Source organism: Heteronotia binoei, chromosome 11, assembly GCF_032191835.1.
Source record: "Heteronotia binoei isolate CCM8104 ecotype False Entrance Well chromosome 11, APGP_CSIRO_Hbin_v1, whole genome shotgun sequence".
In the NCBI taxonomy this organism is placed as follows: Eukaryota; Metazoa; Chordata; class Lepidosauria; order Squamata; family Gekkonidae; genus Heteronotia; species Heteronotia binoei.
In genome coordinates, this window is record NC_083233.1 from 53,815,658 (window position 1) to 53,843,487 (window position 27,830).

General features: G+C 42.8%; 1 protein-coding gene across 1 annotated transcript; it reads left to right on the forward strand.

The window, feature by feature from the left end:
* The first annotated feature begins 1,025 nt into the window (after positions 1-1,025).
* Positions 1,026-27,148, forward strand: SF3A1 (splicing factor 3a subunit 1). Its single transcript, XM_060248970.1, has 17 exons — positions 1,026-1,254; positions 2,549-2,661; positions 3,269-3,473; positions 3,782-4,039; positions 14,181-14,255; positions 16,039-16,189; positions 17,366-17,559; positions 18,608-18,725; positions 18,825-19,010; positions 19,640-19,761; positions 19,900-20,142; positions 20,268-20,478; positions 22,027-22,056; positions 23,914-24,068; positions 25,028-25,129; positions 25,841-25,912; positions 26,227-27,148. Exons 1-17 carry the CDS (start codon positions 1,192-1,194, stop codon positions 26,326-26,328), a joined length of 2,400 nt encoding a protein of 799 aa, XP_060104953.1. The 5' UTR covers positions 1,026-1,191; the 3' UTR covers positions 26,329-27,148.
* Positions 27,149-27,830: the final 682 nt, after the last annotated feature.

Here is a 27,830-nt window from a genome sequence, read left to right on the forward strand (position 1 = left end):
GATGGGGAGAGAGAGATGGAAAGAAAAGAACTTTAAATGCATTCTCCAAGCCACTGGCTGGCTTGGTGAAGTGATTTAAAGAAACAAATGCTTTCTCCAAGCTGGGCGACGGGGTGGTGGGGGCTTTGAGAGGCACACAATATGTGTGAAAGAGCCACATGTGGCTCCCGGGCCACAGTTTGGCCACCCCTGGACTAAGCATTTTGAGCAGCCTCCGCTGACTGTTGTTTTAAATTTTGGATATACAGAGACAGGCTATGCTTGACAAAAACAGGCAGGGACTTCCCAGCCTGATCAAAGAGACAATATGTGAACTACGGAAAGACTCACCCGCTGAGCAGTCTTCCGGGATCTCAGGGGCTCGTCACCATGGCAACCACGAACGCGCTCCGAGACTCCGCCCCTGGCTGAACCTGATACGTTCCACACAACACACCCTTAGCGATGGATAAAACCCCACCTTTACTTATTGCTCTAGATGTCCGGCTTCCATATGACCCCTTAAGCCATATGCGGGGCAGAAGAGCATTATCAAGTACGACACTAGAAAAGGGCTCGAATGATACACACGTCATCGCAGCTTTATTGGCATTTTGTAAGAATAATTCGCCATAGAGCTACTTATGGATAAAGGGGGGGCTGTTTTATATCTATACAGAAAATACATGTTTTTACAATAAGAAAGAATAGTTTAATTTCAATCAAGGACCTCAACAGCATCTTTCACTTTTTCTAGTAAATTCAGATTGTATACCACTGCAGGGTTTGTTTTTTAGCTTCTATAAAAAGAATGGGATAGGTCTCCCCATATTTGAAAAGCGGCCAGCCAGCCTTCGCGTTTTATTCCACGCCCTCTAAAGAGTGTTCAGTACATAGCCGGAAGTGTCTCTATAGCTTCTAGCCCTCTTTTCTATTGTCAATGGAAGGAACTGTACTCCGGTGAAACGTCACATTCGGAACTCTTTCCGGGTCTAGCGGAAGACGTAGAGATTGTGTACATATTCTGGAGTTTGCGCATGCTCGTTTCTTTTGTCACCATAGTTACTCGGCCAGAAAACGTTCCCAGTAGGAGGAGCGCGCATGCGCTGATACCTTCTTCCCTCCCTGCCTGTTAACGCGTTTGCACGAACTGTGCGAGGCGTCGACATTTTGTTTCTTGCTGCGTTCCTTGCGTTGGATTGAGGCGGCACCATGCCGGCTGGACCTGTGCAGGCGATGGCGCCTGCTCAGCCAGCGCCGCCTGAAGCGAAACAGGTATGATTATCTTACGAGAAAAATCCCTCTTCGCTTCTCCCCAGGTTTGAAGTGTGGGCCTCGGGAAAGGGGCGGGGAGCTTGGCTCTTACAATGCTTTGCGGAGAGAAGGTGGCATCCTGGGAGTTGTAGTCTCCGCGCATCTTGTTTACTGCGCTCGTTGAAGGGGAGGTCGAGAGTATAGCAGCCGCTATTCAGGGAACGGCCGATAAGGCCTGTTGCTATAACTGTCACTTGCTTCCCATTCCATCGTAGGCTGATGGAAACAGATCTGGTAGACCTGAGGTGGGCGGTTGCTTTGGCCTTCGTTTGCCACTGCCTGCATCAGCGTCATGATTCTGGCGTTCCTTTGTGATCTCCCATCCAAATGCTAGCCAGGGCTGACCCTACTTAGCTTCTGAGATCAGGCTAGCCTGGGCTGTCCATTTCAGGGCCCATTCCCTCTACCCCTTGCAGTAGTGTCATAAACTTCCATTATGTCCCCCTTAGTCATCTTTCCCCCTTCTAAATTTTAAAATCCCAGGTTCTTGCTGAGTCTCAGAATTGTGTAAAGTGTGCTGGTTTGAAAGTTCTGTAGACTTGGCAGTGATTTATTGTTTGTATTTGTTGTGTAATCTTGCAATTCACCACACTGGAAAAGTCTTAAAATAAATAAATTTGAGCCAAACTTCAAAGTTTGTAGCACAGTCTCTACCATTACACTGCAGGTTTTGTGCATGAAAGAACCTTTCATACCTAAGTTTTATATCATGAAGCAACCTTTTGCAGGTGCTGTCTGCCCAAGCATCTCCACAAAACAGATGATTTACTGTGCTGTCTTAAAGACCTTGTAAGCTTTTGAATTCAGTGGACTTAGGGGTTGCAGCTTTGTTATAAGAGCTATGTTTGACTTGATGCTGCACTTTTCATTTTTGGAAGCTTGAAGCTATGTACATCTGATTCCTGGGGGATTTTCTACCAAGGGAGCTTATGGGGCCAAACCTCTAATTTTAAAATCTCACAAAAGACAGTCATAGAATCATTTCTCAAGGGGTTTTCTGAATAATAGGGATGCACTACCTGTGGAGGGGGGAAAATCTCCCCCTGTACAATATCTCAATTTGAATGCTAGCAGAAAGTTTCCAAAGGAAGAGTTCTCTGTGTTGAAGGAATATCTCTGGGCCCCACATAAGGTGGGTGAATGATAGCTGTGAATATATGTTTTCAGCAGGAAAATATTGTTATAGTTTGATACTGCATAGAATTAAGAGTGTGAGGAAATATCACACATTTTTCAATTGATGCTCTTATTGCAGCCTGAGGATGAGCCAAAAGAAGAAGCAACACCAGCCAAACCTGTTGTGGGAATTATTTACCCACCACCAGAGGTCAGAAATATCGTGGACAAGACAGCCAGCTTTGTAGCCAGGTGAGTCACCATAGTTTGGGTTCATGTAAGATCAGTGTTTGCAGAGTTAAACAAGAGCTGGAGACTGGGAGCTTCAGCAGGCTTAGCAGGACAGATTTTTATTTTATTTATTTTTGCATTTATAAGCTTTTTTTAAAAAAAGGTTGCGCATGCAGCTAACGAAAGGAAAAAAATAATAAAATCCTGACAGTATAAAAACACAGCAACTACACTCAGCTGATGAGTAAGAGATCAGAGGCTTGAAAAAAGCATCATGGAGCAAAAACAATTATCTGCTCCTTGCAGCCTTTAGAGGAAAGAAAAGACTGAACTTTTTATAAATCTTGCAAGGCAAAAAGCTAGGCAGGTCACCTCAGAGTTAAAGTTGTAAAGCTGTGATATCCCTTCCTTGTCTCCTGATCTGATCTGAGAGTACACAGAGGTCAGCTTCTAAAGATGGCCTGAGAAATTAGACAAGAAGTAGGTGGTCTTCGAGAAGTCTTGACCATGGAAGGTTGTGTTATATAAGAAGGCAATGATGATGTAAACAGGCCCTGTTGGTTTGGCAGTCTGTGTGTGGCAATCTTGATGGCTTTTTAGCAGTGACTCTTGCTTTTTAACTTTCCAGAAACGGTCCTGAGTTTGAAGCCCGAATCCGGCAGAATGAGATAAATAACCCCAAATTCAATTTCTTGAACCCCAATGATCCTTACCATGCCTACTACCGGCACAAAGTCAATGAGTTCAAAGAAGGCAAGGCTCAGGAGCCCTCTGCGGCCATTCCAAAGGTCATGCAGCAGCAGCAGAGTGCACAACAACAACTTCCCCAAAAGGTAAATGGTTTTCCTCTCTCTGGTTGTAGGAAGTCCAGGTGCCTGAAGTTTCTTTTGGCCTGTCTCCATCTTTTCTGTCTCTCAGGAGATGAGGTGGTTCACCTCTGAGAGATCTGAGAGGTTACTAAGAATAATGGCTTTCTCATTTTTATATTTCGTACAATTGAAGTTATTTTGACAAGATTTTCTTTTCCATATAGTTAAGCCCTTAATAATCAGTGCTACATTCAAGCTGTGCACTTAACTGAGGCAGAGTATTGGTTCCTTCAGGCCAGATGGTGATCCATTTGTGTATATTCCCCCCTTAGGTGCAGGCCCAGGTGATTCAGGAAACTGTCGTTCCAAAAGAGCCCCCTCCAGAGTTTGAGTTCATTGCAGATCCCCCATCAATCTCTGCCTTTGATTTGGATGTGGTGAAGCTGACAGCACAGTTCGTTGCTCGGAACGGCAGGCAATTCCTCACCCAGCTGATGCAGAAGGAGCAGAGGAACTATCAGTTTGACTTCTTGCGTCCACAGCACAGCCTCTTCAACTACTTCACCAAACTGGTGGAACAGTATACTAAGGTAATTTCTTGGTTACAGCCATATTGTGGAAGGCATTCAGTTCAGCAAATCCAAGAACAGTTGTTCTAGTTTAAGGAAGCAGCAAATGTACATTTCAAAGAGATAGGAAATATACACTAAACTCCTGTTTATCTTTGGAGCTGTATACATATGCTGGTAAGAATGCAGGGCAAAGTGGGCTCTCATTTTGATTGCATATTCAGTTGTAAGAGAGAAATTGTTCCCCGGTGTCTAAGGAAGAAATTGGAGTAGCAACAAAATAAAATACTAAAGGTAATGCTATGTATCTCTGTTGTATGATCTAGTATGCATCAGCAGACACAAGCCGCAGCTGTGTTAATTGCTGTCTTGTTTTCACTGTATACCCCTGGCATTGTTTCTAGGCAAGGTCGCATATGCTCTCAAGGGCTAGCTGTGTTAGTCTATTATAGCAAAATACAACAGAAGTTCACTAGCAGCTTAGTTGGTAGTTTCATTTATATCCTGCCTTTCTCTCCAGTGGGGATCCAGAGTGACTTACATAGTTCTCATCTTTTCAATTTTATCCTCACAGCAGACCAGTGAGGTGGGTTAGGCTGAGAGTGTGTGACTGGCCAGGGCCACCCAGCAAGTGGCCATTTGAACCTGAGTCTCCCATATCCTTATCTGACATGCCTAACTGCTGTGCCATGCTGGCTCTTGCACCTTAAAGACAAACAGCATTTATTCTAGCAGGAATGTTCATGTTCAGAATTCACTTCTTCAGATGTTGTTGTCATTATGCAGGAGTGCAAGAAAGACATGGAATCTGGTACTTGGTACAAATTTTACATTTCTGAGAACATTTCTAAGCTGTGTGTACAATTACAGCTAAAATTCCAGCAGACTGGTGGATGAATAAAATCTCCAGTGATTGGAGGTGGAGTTCCAGTTCTCTGCATAGCCTTTTGTTCCTACCCGTGACTTGTAAAGCCACAATAATAATAATAAAATTTTATTTATATCCCGCCCTCCCCGCCGAAGCAGGCTCAGGGCGGCTAACAACATCCATAAAATATACAGTACAATAAATATACAAGGCTTTAAAATTAACATTATTTAAAAGCAATTCAATTCACAGTTAACTTAATCTGACAGTGACAGTGATGTGCTGGCGCTATTTCTGTCAGTTTACATGATAGCGAGGATCCCTAAAACAAGATCATGTTGGCGGATCCATTTATTTAACGATCATAAATCAGCAGTCCGTAAAAGCCAGCTTAAAAAGGGTGGTCTTGCAGGCCCTGCGGAATTGGTCAAGACTCCGCAGGGCCCGCACCTCCTCCAGGAGCTGGTTCCATAGGCATGGAGCCACGATGGAAAAGGCCCGTGCGCGAGTGTTCTGCAATTTGGCCTCTTTTGGCCCAGGGATAGTCAGCTTGTTCTTCCCTGCTGACCTCAGTGCTCTCTGGGGCTCATATGGGAAAAGACGGTCCCTCAGGTAGGCTGGTCCTCGGCCATATAGGGCTTTAAAGGTAATAACCAGCACTTTGTAGCAAACCCGGTATGTAACCGGCAGCCAGTGCAGTTCGCGCAGCCCTGGCTGTATATGCTCCCACTTCGGGAGTCCTAGCAATAGTCTAGCCGCCGCGTTCTGCACTAGCTGCAGCCTCCGGGTTCGGCACAAAGGCAGCCCCATGTAGAGGGCATTACAGTAGTCCAATCTTGAGGTGACCATCGCATGAATCACTGTTGCTAGGTCCCGACGCTCTAGGAAAGGGGCCAACTGCCTTGCCCGCTTCAGATGAAAAAACGCTGACTTGGCAGTGGCTGCTATCTGGGCCTCCATTGATAATGAAGACTCCAGTAGAACTCCCAGGCTCTTTACCTGGTCGCTGCTTTCAATGGCGCACCGTCGAAAACCGGGAGAGGTATTTCCCTCCCCAGAGCGCCGCGGCCCACGCAAAGGACCTCTGTCTTCATCGGGTTCAGCTTCAGACCACTCAGTCTAAGCCACGTTGCAACAGCCTACAGTGCCTGATCCAGATTCCCTGGGGCGCAGCCAGGTCGGCCGTCCATTAGCAGATAGAGCTGGGTGTCATCTGCATATTGATGGCAACCCAGCCCAAACCTCCGGGCAATCTGGGCAAGGGGGCGCATATAGATGTTAAATAACATCGGGGAGAGAACTGCTTCCTGGGGCACCCCACAGTCTAGTGTGCGCCTCTGGGACCGCTCGCTCCCGATCGCCACCCTTTGTCCCCGACCCTTGAGGAAGGAGGAAAGCCATTGTAAGGCCAACCCCCTAACCCCTATGTCGGCGAGGCGGCGGGTCAGTAGCTGATGGTCGACTGTATCAAATGCCGCCGGCGGTGGCGGAGGCGGCGAATACTTTTGTTTTGCGGAGCGGGCCCACATGCTGAAGCCGGTCTAAAGGTAATAGTTTAAAGATTTGACTTTTTGGAAAGGAAAAACCTGAGTAGAATTTGTGCCTACCAATACGCCTGCCGGGACGTTGTTTTAGTGGTCTCTGGAATGGCCGAGGCAGGAGGAGGCAGGCTAGGAATGGCGCTGATGGCGAAGAGAAAGTGAGTGGGAAAGGCGAGCAAGTCGGAGCAGTTCGGGGAAAGTCGGAGAAAGTTAGCGAAGAAAGACTGTGCTGTGTGCTACGCTGTTTTGGTGTCATCGGAAAGTGCTACGGGAGAGTAGGGCTAAGAGTTGAAGGAGCTGAGACGGTGACTGGAAGTAGCGATTGGTGTTCGGAAGAGGAGGAGGAGGTCTGTTGAAAAGGTGAAGAAATAGCCTGGAAGCGGGGAGGAGAAAGGTGGAAAGAAGATAGAAGGTCCGAGACTTTAAAGTGCCTAAGTGTTAAAAGAAGGGGGGGGGTGTTTAGCAGCGCTTTCTGTGCTGCAGCTACCCCTTTCTTGAAGATTGGCTGAGACTCCCTCTAGTGGACAATTAAAACAGTACTGGATAAACTAAGTATCGTTGACCAGGTTGTAGCATTGCAGGACTGGACTGGATTGGCGATTGGAAACCTACTCAAAGGAAAAAGAAAGAAGAAGGAAGGCAAGACAAGGGAAGAAGAGGAGCTGAAGAAAGAAGGAAAGGGGACTGATTTGGCCAAGAGAACAGTAATTTCTAGCATATGGCTATTTGACAACTAGTTGATGAACTGATCAACTGACTAATTGATTAACTAACAAATTACTAGATTAATTGATAAATAGATAAATTGGTGAGCTGATAGTTGTTAAATCCTTGAAGGAGACATTGACAATAATTGTGGTATATGATTAACGGCTTAATTGTGGTATATGATTAATTGTTGAACTGATGAATTGCCTGACGGACTAATTGATGAACTGAAAACTGATTATCTAGTTTAACTTACTGGGGAACTGTTCTTAATTAATTGGGGAATTAATTTTGGAAACCAACTTTTGGGTACTGATAACTGAATGAAGGTATAAAATAACTGTTTAACTGTATTCTAGGTTAAATGAATGAACTGATAAATTGGCAAATGTTGTTAAACTAAGAGGGAGTCTAATAAGTTTAAGAGACTTAAGAGGTTCCATTAGGATTTCTTGGCCACAGAGCTTTGATTGATTGCAACAATCTGCGCGACTGCCAAACCTATTTAGGATGGAGACTAAAGTGAAGAAATATGGCCAGTCTACCCCGCCAGGGGGAGGAAAACCTGCTGCCCCACCAGTTACTCAGGAAGCTATTGATAAGTTACAAAGTATCATGCTGACAGGCTTCCAACAGAACAAAGAGACCTTAGAAGGAGTCAAAAGTGACCTAATGGGAGAAATTAAGAAAACCAATCAGCAACTAAGTGAGTTTCAAAGACAATTGCTAGCTAATACCCAGCAAGTTCACAAGCTCTCAGCAAGAGTCGGAAAGTTGGAGGATCAAGGATCAACGTCTACCATTGCAAAGGAGAATAAAATAAAGGTGGCTGAGATGGAAGATAGAGTTGCCAGACTTGAGATGGAAAAGGCAGCTTATGTCTTAAGGTTCCAAAACATTACAGAGGATAGAGGAGAGAACACAGAGAACAAGATATTGAACCTTCTGAGGACCGGTGAGGATGACGCCTTAATAGAGAGCAGATGTGAAATTGAGTGGGTTAAGAGAGTGTCGTCCACCCATACCAGAAAGTTTAATCTCCCTAGGGAAATACATGTCAGATTCACCCGAACCTCAACGTGTGAAAGAATACTGAAACTGGCAAGAGAAGAAGGTTTGACATTTGATGGCAACAATGTAAAAGTTTTGAAAGACATTCCTTGGTCAGTACGTCAGAGACGCTTTGGCTATAAAAAAATTACAACATGGTTGACTAAGAATGCTATACAGTTTAGATGGCTGGTCCCAGAAGGAGTTTTCTTTTCATACAAATCTAGGAGATTCAATCTTACTACCCCAGATAAAGTAGAAGAATTTTGGACAAACTTTGTAAAAACGGAAAATCAAGACTCTGAGTCGGGAGAGGAGCAGGAAGAGAGGTCAGAACAGATAGCCTCAGGTTCAAGTGATCCGCAGAAAAAGAAGGGTGGAAGGATCAAAACCAGACTGCAAGTACAAAAAGAACAGAGTCTTGAAAATAATTCAAAAACTTAATGATGGCTATATCCGGGCTACAGATTATTTCTGTCAACGTAAACAGCCTCAATGAACCCAAAAAAAGGAGAAAGATTTTCCTACAATTACAAAAGACCAAATCACAAATAATAGGTTTACAGGAAACCCACATCAAAGAAGAGAACGTAAAACTTTTGCAAAACAAGAAACTCGGCCAACTTTACTACTCATGTGCATCTGAGAAAAAAAGGGGAGTTGCCATTTATGTACAAAAAAACGTGAAATCCAGGATGCTATATAGCGACGAGCTAGGCAGAATTGTACTTTATAGAATTAGAAATAAAAGGGGAAAAAATAACTTTTGGCAACATCTATGCACCAAACAACGCTCAGGAAGAGTTCTACTCAAAACTACACTCCAAACTCCTTGAACATGATTCCGGGAAATTCTGCATTGTAGGGGACTACAATGCGGTCCTAGATGCAACCAAAGACAAAAGATATGAAAACACCAAAGTGAAGAAATCTCGAAATCTGCTACCTGCGTCCTTTCTAAAAACTGTGGATGAGTTCAATTTAATCGACATTTGGAGAACGAAAAACCCACAAACTAGTGACTTCACTTACTTTTCGCACGTCCATAAATGCTGGTCGTGGATAGATACATGCTGGATGTCCGCTTCCTTAGGTTTGTCGGTCACCCAAGCACACATGTTACCCAAAACCTACGCAGACCACAATCCTGTGCAAATAATATTAGATGACTTCCGTCCCAAAACCCGGTGGACACTGAATCTCCAAATTTTAAAAGAAGAACCCTTCATAGAAAAAGCGAAGAAAGAGATCAAGACGTTCTTTGAACTCAATCGGAAGCAGGATACGCCGATGCCAATTATATGGGATGCCTTTAAGGCCTTTTTCAGAGGGATCGCAATTGGCTATCTAGCAAAAAGAAAGAATGAAGGCTTACAACGATCTGATATTAGAATTAAGTAAACAAGAGAAACAGCAAAAAACAAGGAGCTCAGAAGAAACGAAACGAAGATTGTATGCCATACAACATGAAATCAACCTTCTACTTACAGATGAATTGGAAAGAAAACTGAAATGGGCGAAACAAAATTATTTTGAAAGTGCAAATAAACCTGGTAGATGGTTGGCATACAGGCTGAGAAAGGAAAGAGAGAAGAATCTTATCAGATCACTCAAGAATGAGGCGAATGAGGAGGTCTCTAAAATGTCGCAAATGCAAGCAATTATTCAAAATTTCTATCAGAACCTCTATAATGAACGCGAGATCCCTGAAAAACTTCAGTCGGAATATATTCAAGAAGTCCAAATCCAACAATTAACCGAAACACAGAAGGAAACACTAGAGGAACCGATCTCCATCCATGAAATTTGTGAAGCAATAAAAAAACAGAAAAGTAACAAAATGCCGGGCCCAGACGGCTTACCAATTGAATTCTTTAAAACATTCGAAGAATCCCTACTAATTCCATACAAAAAGGTAATTGAGGTAATTCAAGATTCAGCCGTAACACCAGCATCTTGGAGAGAAGCAGTAATCTCCCTGATACACAAGGAAGGAACAGATCCGCAAGAGATAAAGAATTATCGACCTATCTCCTTATTGAACGCAGATTATAAAATATATGCTACAATCCTGACGGACAGACTTTAAAAAGTTATTTCATCTGTAATACACGATGATCAAACAGGGTTTGTCCCAGGGAGAAAGATGAGCCAGAATATAAGATACCTCCTAAACATACTAGAGTATTACCGCGAACATCCGGATAAACAATTTGCTGGCATTATGTTGGATGCCGAAAAAGCCTTCGACAATGTTAATTGGAGTTTTATCTTAAAATCCTTAGAAGCCATTGGGTGCGGAAGAAAATTTTGTAAATTAGTCGGAGCGATATACACCAGACAAAACGCAAAAATTAATATCAATGGTCAGCTATCAGATACGATTGAAATCAAACAGGGCACGAGGCAAGGCTGCCCATTATCTCCTCTATTATTCATTACAACATTGGAATTTTTCCTTAAAAGTATAAGAGAAGACCATCGAATTAAAGGAACTGGAGTTAAAGACGAAAAATACAAAATACAAGCCTTTGCAGATGATGTTCTACTTATAGTAGAGGATCCGATAAATTCAATAGACCATATTAAGGAGAGGCTGGAACAATTTGGGGCAGTATCGGGCTTTAAAGTAAATAGGACTAAAACCCAATTTTTAACACAAAATTTAACAAAGGAACAAATTATATCTCTGGAGAATAAATCAGGTTTCAGATGGGAGAAGAAAGTGAAATATCTGGGTGTCAGGGTGACAAGTGATTTGAGAACATTGCAAAAAGATAATTACGAAAAAATTTTAAAGGAAATCCAGGCGGATCTGAACAGATGGAAGAGTTTACAAATTTCCTTGCTGGGAAGAATAGCCTCTATCAAAATGAATATACTCCCTAGAATACTTCTTTTATTCCAGATGATTCCTATTTCGCTCCCCCAGGCCTTCTTTCAACAGCTGGACAAGATGACATCGGCCTTCATATGGCAAAGCAAAAGACCAAGAATAAAACTTAAAATCCTACAAGACAGTAAACTTAGAGGAGGCTTAGCTTTGCCAGAGTGGAGAATTTATTATAAAGCTTGTTGCCTTGCCTGGGCGAAGGAATGGATACTCTTGGAAAATAAGAGATTGCTGGTGCTAGAGGGGGCAGGCTTAGTCAGAGGCTGGCATTCATACATATGGTATCAGCCCCCCCTGGAAAATAATAACTTTTTCGCCATGTCATTAGAAAGCCGATCTTTAAGGCATGGAGCGAAACAAGGAAAACGGTTTATACACAAGTTCCTCTCTGGCTCTCCCCGGTGGAGGCATCCCAGCACCCAAATCTCTATTCCTGGGATATCAACTATAACTACAATGGCTTGCTAGACACCACCCATAATCTGATCTTAGATGATAATATCAAATTGGATAGGTGGACCAAAACACAAATTAACTCCAGATTCCAGACAGATAAAAAAACAGGTTTTTATAAAAAACCTAACGATTTGGATACGATAATATATGATGGGCAGAAACTAATATCTAAAATTTACAACTGGTTATTAATGAACAAAATGCAAGATGAAATAGTCAAAGAGAGTTGGATTAGATGGCTGAGCGACTTCGGATATAATATGGAACTGAAAGAATGGGAAAATATCTGGAAATACAACCTCCAATTAACCTCAGCAAATGAATTTAAGGAAAACCTATACAAAATGGCCTATAGATGGTACTTAACTCCAGACAGACTGGCCAAGATCTACCCAAGCTAGTCTAACAAGTGTTGGAAGTGCGGAAAGGTGAAAGGAACCCTATTTCACATTTGGTGGCAGTGTGCCTATGCCAAGAAATATTGGGCCCAGGTCAATACCTGGTGCCAAAAAATCCTTAAAATAAGGCTTCCGCATACGCCAGAATTCTATTTGTTAAGTATAGTAAAGGATAAACTCCCCAAACTAGAAAAAAAAACGTCTGTTATATGTTGCCACCATGGCTAGAATTTTATATGCCAGGTACTGGAAAGTTGCAGAAATCCCAAGAAGGAATGAGTTTGTGCAAAAGTTATTAGAGGCTGTAGAACTAGATATCTTAACAATGAAATTGAGAGGACAGTCTTATTCGACTTCTAAAGAAATTTGGAACCCACTGTATCTATGGATAAAAAGTGTGGGAATTGAATTGAGAAACTTGAACCTATGTTTTGGTAACCCCCCTTAGGCTCTTGGTGATGGGGTGGGAAGGGTGGTGGGGGTGTTTTGAACGTTCTAAATGTACTTTATATTTGAATCAATTCAACATCACAAGTATTCTGTACTATATATAAGTTTCAATAAATTGTTTGATACCAAGAAAAAAAAATCAAATGCCGCCGACAGGTCTAACAGCATCAGCACCGCGACGCCACCTCAATCCAGTTGCCGCTGGAGGTCATCTACCAAGGCGACCAGCACTGTCTCCGTCCCATGGCCTGGCCGGAAACCAGACTGGCACGGGTCTAGGACGGAAGCGTCATCCAGAAACCTCTGCAGCTGCAACGCCACTGCCCTCTCAATAATTTTACCTAAGAATGGTAAATTAGACACCGGTTGGTAGTTTGCCAATTCGGCCGGGTCTGCTGTATATTTTTTCAGGAGGGGGCGGATCAAAGCCTCTTTCAGAGGTGTTGGAAAGCACCCCTCTAAGAGGGATCTATTTATGATGTCCCGTAAAGGACATCTAAGCTCCCTCTGGCAAGATTTAATCAGCCAGGAGGGGCAAGGGTCCAAATCACAAGTTGTTGGGTGAGCAGCAGAGAGAATTCTGTCGACTTCCTCCAAGCTGAGTGGGTCGAAGTGGCCCAGCACTAAGCCAGAAGACAGGCACGGAGCCTCAATTTCACGTACTGTATCCAATGTGATAGGCAGGTCTTGGCGGAGTGACAAGATTTTATCTGCAAAATGTTTCGCAAATGCCTCGCAGCCTATCTCTAATTCTCTAACATTTGGTTTGCCTTGTGGCAATGTAGTGAGGTTTCCAATTATTCTAAACAATTGTGCCGGGCGCGAATTTGCAGATGCAATCTTGGTTGCAAAGTAATCTTTCTTTGCAGCCTTGACTGCCATCTCATAAGACTTCATAAACGTTCTATAGGATGTTCTCGTCGCTTCGTCCCGAGTATGCCGCCACTGCCTCTCTAGTCGTCTGAGCCCTTGTTTCAGCTGGCGTAACTCCAAGGTGTACCATGGGGCCAGCCTCACCCGAGAGCGCAGAGGGCGTCGAGGTGCAATTTCATTGATAGCCCTGGATAGCCGGCCTTGCCAGGCCTTCACCAGATCATCAAGAAAACTGCCAGAGGGCCAGGGATCCCTCAGAGCCGTTTGGAACCGTTCCGGGTCCATCAGGCTCCGGGGGCGAGCCAAAATAGGCTCTCCGCCTGTACAGGGTGTAAAATATTATGTAAAATATATTCAACATCCATAGTTTATACCAGGGGTGATCAAACTGTGGCTCAGGAGCCGCATGTGGCTCTTTCTCACACACTGTGTGGCTCTCAAAGCTCCCACTGCCCCATCGGCCAGTTTGGAAAAGGCATTTTTCTCTTTAAATCACTTCGTCAAGCCAGTTGGTGACTTGGAGAATACATGTACAGTTAAAGTTGCTTTCTTTCCACCTGTCCCTCCCCCCTCTCCTTCCTTCCCTCCTTCCTTCCTTTCTCCCCTCCCTCAAACATCTGATGTTCATGTCTTGCAGCTCTCAGACATCTGATGTTTTTTCTATGTGACTCTTACTTTAATAAAGTTTGGCCATCCCTGTTTTATACAGTTTACTATTTGGCTTTTCTTGAGGGAGAATTTGGATTGTGAAAAGACAGGATCAACTTTTTAAAAAAGTATATATTCCACACTTTTAATCCAAAATCATGCTTGTATTTGCATAGGTTCTGTGCAGGCTTTTTCAGTGGACTTGCTGCTGTAGGAACAGAATAAAACTCTAATCAGGTCTCTAGTCTTCAATAACATCTTGAAAAATGTGTTTCAGATCTTAATTCCACCTAAAGGGTTAATCACAAAACTGAAGAAGGAGGCAGAAAACCCCAAGGAAGTATTGGACCAGGTAATCAAATAATTTGTGATTTATTTATTTTTTTCAAATCTTAGCTCATTTTTCTGTGTTGAATCAATAGTTTTACCTATAAAAAAATCTCCCCTTTTGTTCCACAGTGGTCAGTCTGCAAAGGAGGTACTAACAAAACAGACATAAAAAACTTCATTGTGATATCTTAGTCACAAGTTAGTCTTAAATTTTTATATGATCAGATTAACATTTCTTTGTGACAGGCACAAGCACTGCTTGTGTGCTGTCCTTGTGTGCTTTCTCCCTGGTTGCACAGATTACAATTGAAAAGAAACACTTGCATCCAGCCATAATTTATCAGCATTTGTAGTTTGCTGTTCTCCTTCCCTCTCACCCCACTTGTTTGCAAAAACGGCAGAGTAGATCACATCACACCATACTGGAGGATAGCTTGTCCGTGGACAACTGGAGGAGAGTTCAGGCATGCAGACGAGCCATATTAGTGCCTGTGACAATGAAGCAGAAGTTTGTAATGACTGAATGTGGCTCCAAGACAAGAATAAGATGAAATAAGATGAAATATAGCGAATTTGAATGGCAGTACTTGTAGCAGGGGTAATACTTGTTTTCAACTCTTTTATTTATGAGTGCAGAACTTTGTTTTTGTGCTCTTCCCAAATGTTTCAACTTACCCTGCCATTTGTAACGTTCAGACAAGTCAAGTCTGAATACCCTATATAAAGTCTATCACTGTCAATAGCTGTGGCTTTTTTGGTTGCTGGTGTCAAAGTTTGTGATAATGAGTCTCTCCAAACCAGGATATAAAAATCTATTAGAAAATTCCTAGTGGGCAACTAAGGGAAAATGTGCAGACTGCTCACAGAATACTGTTCCTCCATGCCCACAATGGTGCAGTTTGGGTATTCTGAAATTCTGGACTTAGTGGTTTTATGGCAGCACCCCCCCTTCCCTTAAGATTGTAATGTATACATGTTAAACATAAAGCTCTTCTTTTAAGAACACTCTGCTGAGTTCCATGGCTGGACATCAGTGGCACCACCGCATGTCCAGCTGATTGAAGGCAGGACTGGCATTATTTAGAGGGCTTCAGGGAAGTCAAAAACAAAAAGTAGGGGGGAAATGGTTGCTACTTCAATACATAACTGGAGATGACGGCAAAGTAAATTGACATTGTGTTCTCTGGATCAGTGAGGGTCTTAAGAAGGGAGTTTGCACTGTTGTTGATGCTCATTTAGGGAAGCTATCTGTGCAGATTTAGTAAGCTGCTGGCTTAGTGAATTGCTCCTTATTAGTTGGAGTTATCCTTACATTTTTGTGATAAGCAGGTCATACATCTCATTTGTGTGTTGCCATGCTCTTTCACTTTCAGAGTTTTGTTAATGTGTTTGATAAGACAAAGTTTGCGTATAGCAGAGTGGGGTGAGTGGGGCGGTCCTTTGGGGTTATTGAACTGATTATGAAATTTGTTTCCACACATTTTGATGTAGGTAAATAGATGTAAAGTTAGGAAGACTAATTCTACTTGTGTACTATGAACATAGAGTTCAGCATAAATGTAGGATAAGATGTGAGATCTTAGTTAATGCATTTATAAACAGAAGACATTCTAGTGATGTGATAATGTGTTTCAGATATGCCCCTGATGGTGTCCTGAAAGTTTTTAATCAGCCAGCACTTAGTTCAGGTTAATCGCTGTGTGATACTGTGTGAATGGGAATAGGTGACTATTCCCATATTTAGCATGTATACTATATCAGGAGTTCCATTTCCCATTTTTGGTGCATTTCTCCTTCCTGTGTAGGCATGCTACAGAGTGGAGTGGGCCAAGTTTCAGGAACGAGAGCGGAAGAAGGAAGAGGAAGAGAAGGAAAGAGAGCGTGTTGCATATGCCCAGATTGACTGGCATGACTTTGTGGTGGTGGAAACTGTGGACTTCCAGCCCACTGAGCAAGGTTAAATAGTTTCTTGGTTTTCTGTTCTTTTTGCAACTTGCACTTATTCTTTAAAACACTTTTATCCTTCCTTTTATATCCTGCAAGGATCCACAAGCAGCTTACAACTAAAGAAAATCACAAGCAAGAAATAATGGCTGAGATCAGCTACATAAAAACCCAGTCAGACAAAATGACAGAAGAAGAATTGCAGATTTATACCCCACCCTTCTCTCTGAATCAGAGACTCAGAGCAGCTTACAATCTCCTATATCTTCTCCCCCCACAACAGACACCCTGTGAGGTGGGTGGGGCTGAGAGGGCTCTCACACAGCTGTCCTTTCAAGGACAACCTCTGCCAGAGCTATGGCTAACCCAAGGCCATTACAGCAGGTGTAAGTGGAGGAGTGGGGAATCAAACCCAGTTCTCCCAGATAAGAATTCATGCACTTAACCACTACACCAAACTGGCTCAATACAGAAACCCAGTTCACAGGCACAAAAAAACCCTTAAGTGTCTGTTGCTTGAATGGTGTCACAAAGGGCCAGTATAAATTGTATATGTTGAAAAAAAATGCAACTTACCTCAAGGTCTAGGAAGTAAATTGTGCTGCTGCAAAGGTCTTAGTAGATCTGGGAAACAGATCCAAATAAAGAAGAAAAGGTTCATTGTGAACAGAGTCATAGTTGAGATCTATAATGCTTTCTTTCTTAATAGAGTATCAGTGTAATAGAACATGCACATCCTCACATGATAAAATCAAAACTATTGAACATGATTATGGAGTGCCCTATATTTAACTAGATGAAGACTTGTTTAGTCACCCCTTTACTTAAAGATACAGAATTGCTAAATGTGTAAGCCAGGTATCATGGCTGCTGTCAGATACAAATGATCATGTTACCCTCTTAGTGGCAAAATTCATAGGCGCAATAATCAAATATAAGAGAAATAATACTGATTAAGGTCTTTTAAAATAATTTTTGGTTCTAACCTGCTTAAGGTGATAGCTTTATGAGCAGCACTTGACAGAATACTGTTTCTCTTCCACACTTTCTATTAATTACAGGTCTTTTCAAGCAATTTTTAATTAAAGTAATTTGCTCATTGTAATGAACCACATTGTGTATGTCTAAGAAATTGCTTTGCAATTCCTTGGTAGGGATGCTGACTTCCCCCCCTCCCTCTTGTTATAGGAAACTTCCCTCCTCCCACCACACCTGAGGAGCTGGGAGCTCGCATTCTGATCCAAGAGCGCTATGAGAAGTTTGGTGAAAGTGAGGAAGTGGAAATGGAGGTAGAGTCAGATGATGAAGACGAGAAACAAGAAAAGACAGAGGAGACTCCATCCCAATTAGACCAGGACACTCAAGTACAGGATATGGATGAAGTGAGTAGCTGGTCAAAGTCATTTCAGTGTAGCAGGGCTTGAAAGTAGGCTGGCAGATATTTTTGAAATGTCATCCTCTACCCCAGAGTTTGATGAGGATTTTTTAGCTGTGTAAATGATGTCCTGGATTATCGGTGCTATGCTCAAGCAATATACTCGAATATTAATGTCTGCAGTAAAATTCTGAGAATGGTTAGAAAAATGATTAAAACATATGGGCAGAAGAAGAGCTTAAAAGTCAGTGAATCCCATCCCAGGCAAGGCTCCATCAAATTTAACTTTGCAGTCATAGTCCACAGCAGTTATCTTGGCAAGTTATTCCCGTTGTTAAAAGTATGACCTTCCATAAGCCAGGAGATGGAACAGCCATTGTTCATGGAATCAGCCCAAACTGATAAATAGTTCCTCTGATACGTAAGGCATCTTTGTCTTTTTATCAAGCACACGAAAACCCGAAGGAGATCTGCTTAGCCTGACCACCTAATCACTAACCTAGTCTGGAGAAAAATAGTCTTCTGCTCCCCACATGGAGCAGCCTGACTGTCCAGCAAGTTCCATTCATGAATTCTCCCCAGAATAAAACTTGACTTCATCCCTCCTGTTGAGCATCTCTGACCATATTGGATTGGAGTAGGATAGACACTTGTTCCTTAATCCCATTTGGTGTGAGAATGCCCTTAGTTGAGTTTTGATGTCTATATCGGTGTTAACAATAATTAGTGTTAATCGCTAATAAGATTTCTCACCAGCGTTTAACACTGATTTCAGAGCTGTAATCATGATTTGAAGCGGCTTAACCCAATCAGTCCACCGTGGTTAAGGTGAAAACATGCTTGCAGCAACTGTTTTCCAGTTGCTTTATCAAAAAGAATTTGTAGGGAATAGTAATTCAGCAGCACAAGAATGCACAGCTGCAGTCTTTCAGAGAACTGGGGGAAGGGCAGAGTCATTGTTTGCCCACAGGTTACAGCACTACTCCTGTGGGTTGATACAAACTAGGGATAGTTCTGTGCTGAAACTTAATGATCTCTCATTTTTAAATGTAAAGGGCTCTGATGAAGAAGATGAGAATCAGAAAGTTCCACCACCTCCTGAAACGCCAATGCCACCACCTCTTCCTCCTACGCCAGATCAAGTTATTGTCAGGAAAGATTATGATCCTAAAGGTAAGCCACTCGCTGTCTTTTGACTGATGTGTCTCTTCATGCCAGATCCCGAGGGTAGCTAAAATGGTCTCTGACAATGTGGCTTTCTTTCCTCTGCAGCTTCCAAACCTTTGCCACCCACCCCAGCTCCAGATGAGTATCTGGTTTCCCCCATCACTGGGGAGAAGATTCCTGCCAGTAAAATGCAAGAACACATGCGGATTGGGCTTTTGGATCCTCGCTGGCTGGAGCAAAGAGATCGTTCCCTCCGGGAGAAGCAGAGTGATGATGAAGTTTACGCCCCAGGTCAGTCTTGCTCAGCTCCTGGCTGTGGTTGTAGAAATGCTCTGTTCTTCTTCCAGCTTTTATCCAGTTAACTACTTCCTACAAACTTTAAAGGGGAGAGGACAGTCAAGTCTTTTAAAATGTTTTGTGTCCTTAAGTAGCTGTAAAAATGTGCATTACAAGACAAATGCACTGGGTTACCTCTGAATTTAAAAGGCAAAGTTATCAATTGGCACTTAAGGGTTCAGCTGTTCCCAAGAATAGTTTCAGAGCACATGTTAAGTCATGGTAATCCAGAAAATGTTCTGAAGACACATGACACTCTGCTGCTGAAGATCTCTAGATTTGTCCTTGTGAGCTTCCTGGATAAGAGATTGTTTTGGGGCCATATGTGAACTGCTTTGAGCTCTTTCGAACAAGTGGGTGTAAAAGAGTACTAAAATAAAATCTGCCCCATATTCAAGTTATACTGAACCTTTAAAGTAGAAAATCGAGGAGGAATAAAACAAAAACCTCTCAAAACTTTTTCAGTAGGTTCATTTTCTTCTGGTTATTTTGGAGCAAGTAGCACCAGATAGCTTAGAGTGTTTAGATGATGCTGTGTTTTGTAAAATAAAACCTGGTCATCGGTTTTGTTCCTCTCTGTCTAGGTTTGGATATTGAAAGCAGCCTGAAACAGTTGGCTGAGCGCCGTACTGATATTTTTGGTGTGGAAGAGACTGCTATTGGTAAGAAGATTGGGGAAGAGGAGATCCAGAAGCCAGAAGAAAAGGTACAAAAAGAGCTAGGTTGACTACTTTCTGTATTGCTGTGAATGAGAAGGAATGGGAATTCTTCCTTATCCCCAGTAGACTTGTTATTATTGGTCTTAATGCATCTGCTTTAATCTTGCCCCATTTTCTTTTACTAGGTGACCTGGGATGGCCACTCTGGCAGCATGGCCCGAACTCAGCAGGCCGCTCAAGCCAACATTACCCTGCAAGAACAGATTGAAGCTATCCATAAGGCCAAGGGGTTGGTGCCTGAAGATGACAGCAAGGAGAAGATTGGTCCAAGCAAACCGAATGAGATGCCCCAGCCTCCACCCCCTTCATCAGCTCCAAACATCCCAACAAGTGTTCCACCAATCGCATCAGTTCCCCGTCCTCCTGCAGTATGCTGTTTACTTATATAGCTCTTCTGCTTTAATGGGAAAGTCTGGTTTCCTTCCCCCCCCCCCCAAAAAAAAACCCCAAAAAAGTTTTCAAGTTCTTTTACAACCCAAATATTGTCTTCTAGATGCCGCCTCCTGTCCGTACCACTGTCGTTAGCGCAGTTCCCGTCATGCCTCGTCCTCCTATGACTTCAGTGGTCCGTTTACCACCGGGCTCTGTTATTGCTGCTCCCATGCCACCAATAATACATGCTCCTCGGATCAATGTTGTTCCAATGCCACCTTCTGCCCCACCCATTATGGCTCCGCGTCCTCCTCCCATGATTGTGCCAACAGGTAAGTGTTGAAAATCTCTCTCTCTTAATAGTAGCCTTATTTACACATTACGGCGAGTGCACTTACATCCTGCCTGTTGTGTGTACACCTGTTTGTGTGAAAGTGCCAATGTGCATTCACTGCACAAATGAAACTAAGGACCGGTACCTGGATAAATGTGGAGTTTGTATAACAATTTCAGCTGTACATCCATTGACTGTAATGTGAGAGCTATTTAAAAAACATACAAAGAACAATCAGGTGTACGCTGTACACGGGTTGTACGTGCATTCACTGTAACTTGTGAACAAGGCTAGCATGTTTAGCATTTTATAACTGGAAAGTTCTTGCTCACTTGCAGCAAAGCCTAGTGGCCTGCTGGTCACCATTGGTTGGTCAGAATTCACTTGCAGTGGTGCATTCTTCACAGCAGTTGGACAGCCTACTCCACGTCTTGCACTAAGAGATACCACGTTATGCCAGTTTTCAAGTTCAGAGGTTTCATGAGGGATGTTCTTGGCTACTTCAGAAACAGAATCAAGTCCTGAAAGTTCATGTGATAAATTGTTTTGCTTATCTTAACTTCAAATTTAGCCATCGTTTGCTGAACTATTTTGAACATTTCCATGTTGCCTTTCCACTCACATAGGGTCCCCATGGCAGTTTAAATGTCAAACTGGCAACACTGCTTGGCTGTAGTGACATTTAGTTCTATATATGTGATGGATCAGGCTGCCCCTTAAAACCAACAACTTGTAGTTTGTTTCACTTTGAAGTTTGTCCTGGCAACAATGATTATATAGGTGGCCTTTTTTTCTACTAATGTCTGAAGAGAAGGGACTATACAGAGAGCAGAGACAGAATTGCTCCTGTTTGTTCCAATTCAGTTGTCTCCCCCCCCCCACAATGAGCATCCAGTTCATCTTTCTGATTTGTCCCTTCATTCCCCTCCCAATCTCCTTTATGCATGGAGAGTCAAATATCTGGAAACTTGCTCTTTATCCTCCTTGACACTCTTCTTCACATAACTCTTGTTCCACAGATACTTGATGCAATTTCAGTTTCTTCCTTTGCCCAGTACCCTGTGTCCCATAAAGCTAATCCCCCCAGAGGTGCCCTGCAATTGTGCAAAAGAGGGTGATTCATAACACTTCCAAATTACCTGTGCTTTGTTGAGTGCTCTAGAAATGTAACATTCCAAATCAGCCAGAAGAGTACATCTGGCATTGTTCATTACTTCTCTAGATGCTTCCCCAGCACTGAAAGCCTTGTTGAGACTTGTATGTGTTATAGATTGTGTTTAAAAACTAAAAACCAGAAGTGTACATTCCAGAATTGCTTTTAAATATGTATGGGCATTTGGGGGTTAGACTTGCTTTGCACTCCGATCATGGTTATGCTGTGTTACAGCATACACTGTAGTATTATGTGGGTGCCAGATGATGACCTAAGACTGTCCCATATAGTTTCAATTTAAACTTGAGATCTAAATAGGCTTTCTATGAATATCATAGGTTGCGGCTGAATGAAGCCATTGACTAACTATTGTATCTAATTGTTACAATATAGGATACAGACAGGGACCAGTCAGCAGTCCAGGTAACTTCTTAAGTGTCATTCTGACCACAGAGGTAATTCAGCTAATCACTAACCTTCAAGCCAAGCTAATTTGCATGCATTCACTTCTCTTGTCTGTCCAGAGTGGTACAAGGGGATCCTGGCCGTGGTGTGCGTCTGTGTGTCAGTAGTTTTGTTCTTGTAGACTTCTTGGCCCAAGTGTCACTGCTCTTGAAAGGTTTTGTGGCTGCATGCTAGCTTGGGTCCTGGTGCTCAAGGTACTGTTATTGTTGCTAGAGAAACCGAGGCAGGGATACAGAAAGCACCCTTGCCAAGTGCTAAATCTGTTGGTATGCTTTTCAGCTGCATTACCCCACAGCAGTCGATACACAGCTGTAAGCCCAGCTTACCTAGCCAGTGAGGTCTGGCTGCTTTGTGTATACAAATCAATCTGTCTGCCAAGTTTCAGATAAATAGTTCAAGGTTGCTACCGTGCTGGCTCAGGCCATTGGTTGCCACATGGTGGTGCTCTTGTCCAAAATTATTCTAATGCCTTTTTTTCCCCCAATACTAAAACTCTAGTAACTCCAAGCCAAAAAATCGACAACGGAGTTGTTGATACTTTAATACTGTACAATCTCCAAACCAAGCATTTGAAGTCCACGATATTGAGAATAATGGTGAGTTCTCACCCAATGGTTTTTAAGTATATACTTAAAAGCATAATGTGTGAATGAGACCAACACAAGCCTGTCCAGGTCTAGTCATGAGAACCAGGATTGACTGCAGCTGCCTCTCAAATGTGTGTATATTTACTGTTTGATCATGGGTGAAATCGCCCTTTACTGTGATCATTAGGGAAATGTAGATGTTGGACAGATATATATATATAGTATGAGCACAGAAATCCTGTGAATAGCATTAACTTTTCCTAAGAGCAACCATACAAATGGAGGAAGCCCAGGTGTCCACTTTGGTGTGGAAGGCATAACTAGAATTGAGATATACTGATTTTTTTACATGCATAACCTTCGCATGATTGCTCTCAGAGCAACTTCCTGTGACTCCTACTTTGTCAATCTGAAGTCTGACCATCAGTATGAAATTCATGCTCAGTGGATTCAATGCTTGGCCCTGAGATACTTGAAACATCCATATGTTTGTAAATAAGCTGGTTTTTGCCTTGGAGTTACCACTGATGGCTTTCCTTTCTTGTGTCTGTCTTTGTTTCCTTAAGGGCAGGAGTGTCAAATGTAAGTCCTTAAAAGAGAGCTTCGTTTCGCCATAGCCTGGATGAGATTCTTTATTCCTTAGCAACATCTGGGGTCCCTCTGTAGTAATTGCATGTGGTTGCTATTTATCTTTGGGAGAAAATAACCCTTTTAAGGCTGCTACTTCTGCATTGAGCTGCTTGGAAGGAGGGCCCTTGAAATAAAAGTGTGACACCATACATGATGTCATCTTATTTCTTGCAACAGCTTAGGCTAAATAAAATGCAGATACTTTGCTAGGTCTCCCCAGCTCACATCCTGTATTCTGTCCACTAGTGCAACACTGACTTGCTTGCCCTTTGTTCTTTAGTGTTTGGTAAGTCTTCTGCTACTTTGTTCATTTATGCAAGTGTCCCTTAGTACAATTAGGAGGCATGCCAGCTCTTATGGCAAAGAGAGCTCACAGCCCTAGGTACCGTTCTAGCCTTTCTTAAAGTGAGTGCTGAAGTGGTGTGCCCTTGGTGGGCATTTGGGGTGCTTTCTTTTCTGGGAGATGTTGATAGTATTCTGTTGTGCTCTCTGGCATCTTCTACATTTGACACTGCTGCTTTGGGTTGTGCCAGTCAGGGCTCCCAAAAAAGATTGTTAGCGATTTTGTGCAAAATTAATCCTTCCTCCATTACTTCAGCATTTGTTCCGGCCCCTCCTGTTGCACCTGTTGCTACCCCAGCACCTATGCCTCCTGTTCACCCTCCCCCACCCATGGAAGATGAGCCATCTTCTAAGAAGCTGAAGTCTGAAGACAGCCTCATGCCAGAGGAAGAGTTTCTACGCAGAAACAAGGTTCGCCACTAATAACTTAAAGCAATAGCACTGCTTTTACATTAGGCTGTAGGAGAATCTTCCAGGATGCCTTTTTGGTTCCGTGGGGGCTAGTTTGAGTGGACAACCCTTTCCATTCAGATCCAGATCAACATTTAACCTTCATTTTCAATCTGAACGTGCTGCTTAACAAAGAGCTATCTAGAAGATGTAGGGGGAAACAGACTGGCAGGCAAACCGTAAAAACATTTTTCTGTTTCCAGCATAACCTTTTGGGGCCCACTCTTCCTTTGTCTCTTATATGACAGAGCAACAGTGTTGTTATTACAGCCAACAGATCTTTCAGTAGTTCAGTTGTAAAAAACCCAAAATATAGCAATTGTACATGTTTCATTATCAGGAGCCTCGTGATGCAGAGTGGTAAGCTGCAGTACTGCAGTCCAAGCTCTGCTCACAACCTGAGTTCAATCCTGGGAGAAGCTGGGTTCAGGTTGACTCAGCCTTCCATCCTTCCAAGGTTGGTAAAATGAGTACCCAGGGGGTAAAGTGTAGATGACTGGGGAAGGCAATGGCAAACCAGCCTGTAAAAAGTCTGCTGTGAAAACGTTGTGATGCGACATCACCCCAGAGTCGGAAACGACTGGTGCTTGCACAGGGGACTACCTTTACCTTTACATATTTGATTAACAGAGTTATTTCAGCATCTAGATTGTAGCCTCAGTGGCTGCATTGGAAAATACAGCCACTTTTCTGTGATTTGTACATTTCCCCCCAGCAAAGAGGTGTTCAGCTGAATAGCCTGATACTATACCAAAGAATGGAGCAGTTATGAATTTGTAGGGGAATGTAATTGAAGGAGCTAAGTCAGTAGTATTCCTCCATGAAGAAGCAACGGGCTACTACAGCATTTTATCTTTTCTTCTCTCTCTGGCTCCCTCTCTGAATTTTGTCTGACTGTACTATCACATTTATTCTGTTAGGGTCCAGTCACGGTCAAAGTCCAGGTTCCCAACATGCAGGACAAGACTGAATGGAAGCTGAATGGCCAGGTGCTGGTGTTCACCCTCCCACTCTCTGACCAGGTATGTGGCCCAGCGCTTTCCTTTGAATAAGGGATGGGCAACTTCTGCATTCTCAGGTTCCCATCTGGTTCTCAGACAAGTTCTCTGGAGACCAGCCATGTTTGTTGTTGCTGCACAGACCCCCGTCTTGAATGACCATAATGAAGCAGGCACTGTTTGCCAATAAAGGCTACTGTATTTGGAGCATGTGCAGTCAAGCATAGTATTACATATATGTCAGTTTGCATCTTTCATATAAAATTGACAGGTTGTATGTATCATCTCTTCCTCATACATCTTGAAAACATTTTTATTGTGAAGGAAAGCTGAGCAGATGTTTAGTAGTGCCTCAGTGGAAAACTCAACTGCACATCTGTTTCAGGTGAAGAGATGGGCATGGCTAGTGGATCACTTGTTTCCTGTTCCTGTCCGAAAGTGCATGTTAGCAGAGTGTACAATTGAGCTATTTGCATGAGCTGTCAGTGTTGTAGCATTGCTGTAACAAGCTGTTTTCACTTGGAGCTGAGTGATTCCTGGGCTGTAATAGAAGCAGAATTGGACTGCTTGCAGCAGGGCTCGGTGCTCAGTGGTCCATGCTGCCAGGGCACTGATAAAAGACTCAGCACTTTTATGTCTTATAATACTATACTAAGTATTGCTAATGTATGCTGTCATCTGCCACTTGTCCAGTGAACTGTGTGCTGAAGAGGGGTGTATTTATTTGTCTTCTAGGTTTCTGTTATAAAGGTGAAGATTCATGAGGCTACTGGGATGCCTGCTGGGAAACAGAAGCTTCAGTATGAGGTATTTGGTCATTACTGCTTTGCTGCTTGTAGGTGAATTTCATGTGTTTGTGTAAACATTAGAGTGCACTTGAGTAGGGATCACAGAACCTCTTCCCCTGTGGATGCATTCTTCCATTACTTAACCATTACCTGCATATGGAACCATTTCAGTGGCTTGTTTAAGGTTTTATAAAAATTCCACCTTTGACCCTCTGTACCTAGATATGACAGGGGAGGCCAGCTTTTCTCCTAGAACAAAGTACTTATGTGAAATAGTGGATTCTTTCTTGTCTTCCTTGGGCACTGTCATGACCCTCTTGTTATTTCTTGCAGGGCATTTTCATCAAGGACTCCAATTCTCTGGCTTACTACAACATGACAAGTGGATCAGTGATTCATTTAGCACTCAAAGAAAGAGGAGGCAGAAAGAAGTAGTGCCCTTGTGGCAAAAAAGCTGTCATATCGGTGCAACTCCTGAGTAGCATCAGAATGGAGGTCACACTCTGAGTGGACTTTGGACCTTAATCTTTTCTCTGGACCTAAAGAAAATTGGTCTTGCTCATACAGAAGCTCTGCAGTGTGAACCAGTAAATGTAAAGTTGAACGGCTCATGCTTTACTCAAAATGCTGCCAGAATTGTCCCTACTTTGATATTATTCCCATTGGTTCTCCAGTTACCCTTTGTAGCTGAGGCCTTACCTAGCTTTGATCTAATTCTAGCTTTGATCTAATTCTGCAGTATTTCACTTTTGGAGGGTCTTGCTGGCATACAAAGAACTTTACCTGTCAGATGAAACATTTCAGTTGTTTTTCTCATACCAAGTAATTTCTTTTAACCAGGCAGGTAAAAGCATTCATTGTTCTGTGCAAGATATGTGAGTTGCCTCCTTTTCTGTCGATCAGGATTACTTTGGAACAGCTTGATAAATGAGAGGGAAGAAGCCAGGTTTCTGGATCATTTCATAATCTGTCAGCCCACTGATTGCAGCTCCTGTATTCGAAAACAATTTGCTCTGATGTCTGGAGAGTATTGCTATTTAAAGATATAAATCTTGAAGTTTATAGAACCAGTTTCATGGCTTTTTGGATCCTGGTCTTTTAGATTGAAATTATTCATGAGCCTCAAGGGCTTGAGAGTAGCTTGTGGTCATGTACTAGAATCTTCAATCTGTGCTTCTTTTCCCCCTATGGTTTTGGAAATTTGTTTAACGTGAAAGCAACAGTAAAAAAGAATAAAACAATGTAGCGTGTCTAACTGGGAATATGTAAATTACTTGGAATCAGTGTGTCGCAGATTACCCAGTCACTGAAAGCCAAACCTGTATTGCAAATTTAGGTTAAACAAAGTGTCCTTCAGAGAATTTTACTAATGAAAGTCATTCCTGTTTCTCTGTCCTCTCCAGTGCAGCCACGCTTGCTCATTGTGTACAGAGGAACAGGTTCAACAAAGCAATGTGAGAAGCCGCAGGTGCTATTGTGTTCCTGATAAGAGTCTGAGTGAGCCTCTCAACAGGAATAAACTATTACGTTTATCACAGTTCACACAATAGCCTTCACTCTATTTGCAAGGGACCAAAGCCTCTGTGAACTGTTATCTGTATAGCTATAGTTTATCTATATAGCTGTAGCTGGAGAGCTCCCTTCTGTCCCTCTCCTTAGTAAAGGAGCTGCTGTGGGTTTTTTGTTTGTTTGTTTGCCCTAGCAGCAGTGCCTTAGGGTAAAAATGAAATCAGTGTTCACCTTAGCAGCAGTGCCTTAGGGAGAAAATGAAATCAGGGGTGTGCTGCTGTTCATTTGGGGCTGGGATGTTCTTTCTCTGCTCTTAGGCTTGTCTGCAGAATCAGTGATATCTTTGGTTGCTTTTGGGTGGCTGTTGTAGGCGGCAGTCTCCAACACTGTACATCCTTATATGGGTACCAGGCAGGACTAGTAAATTA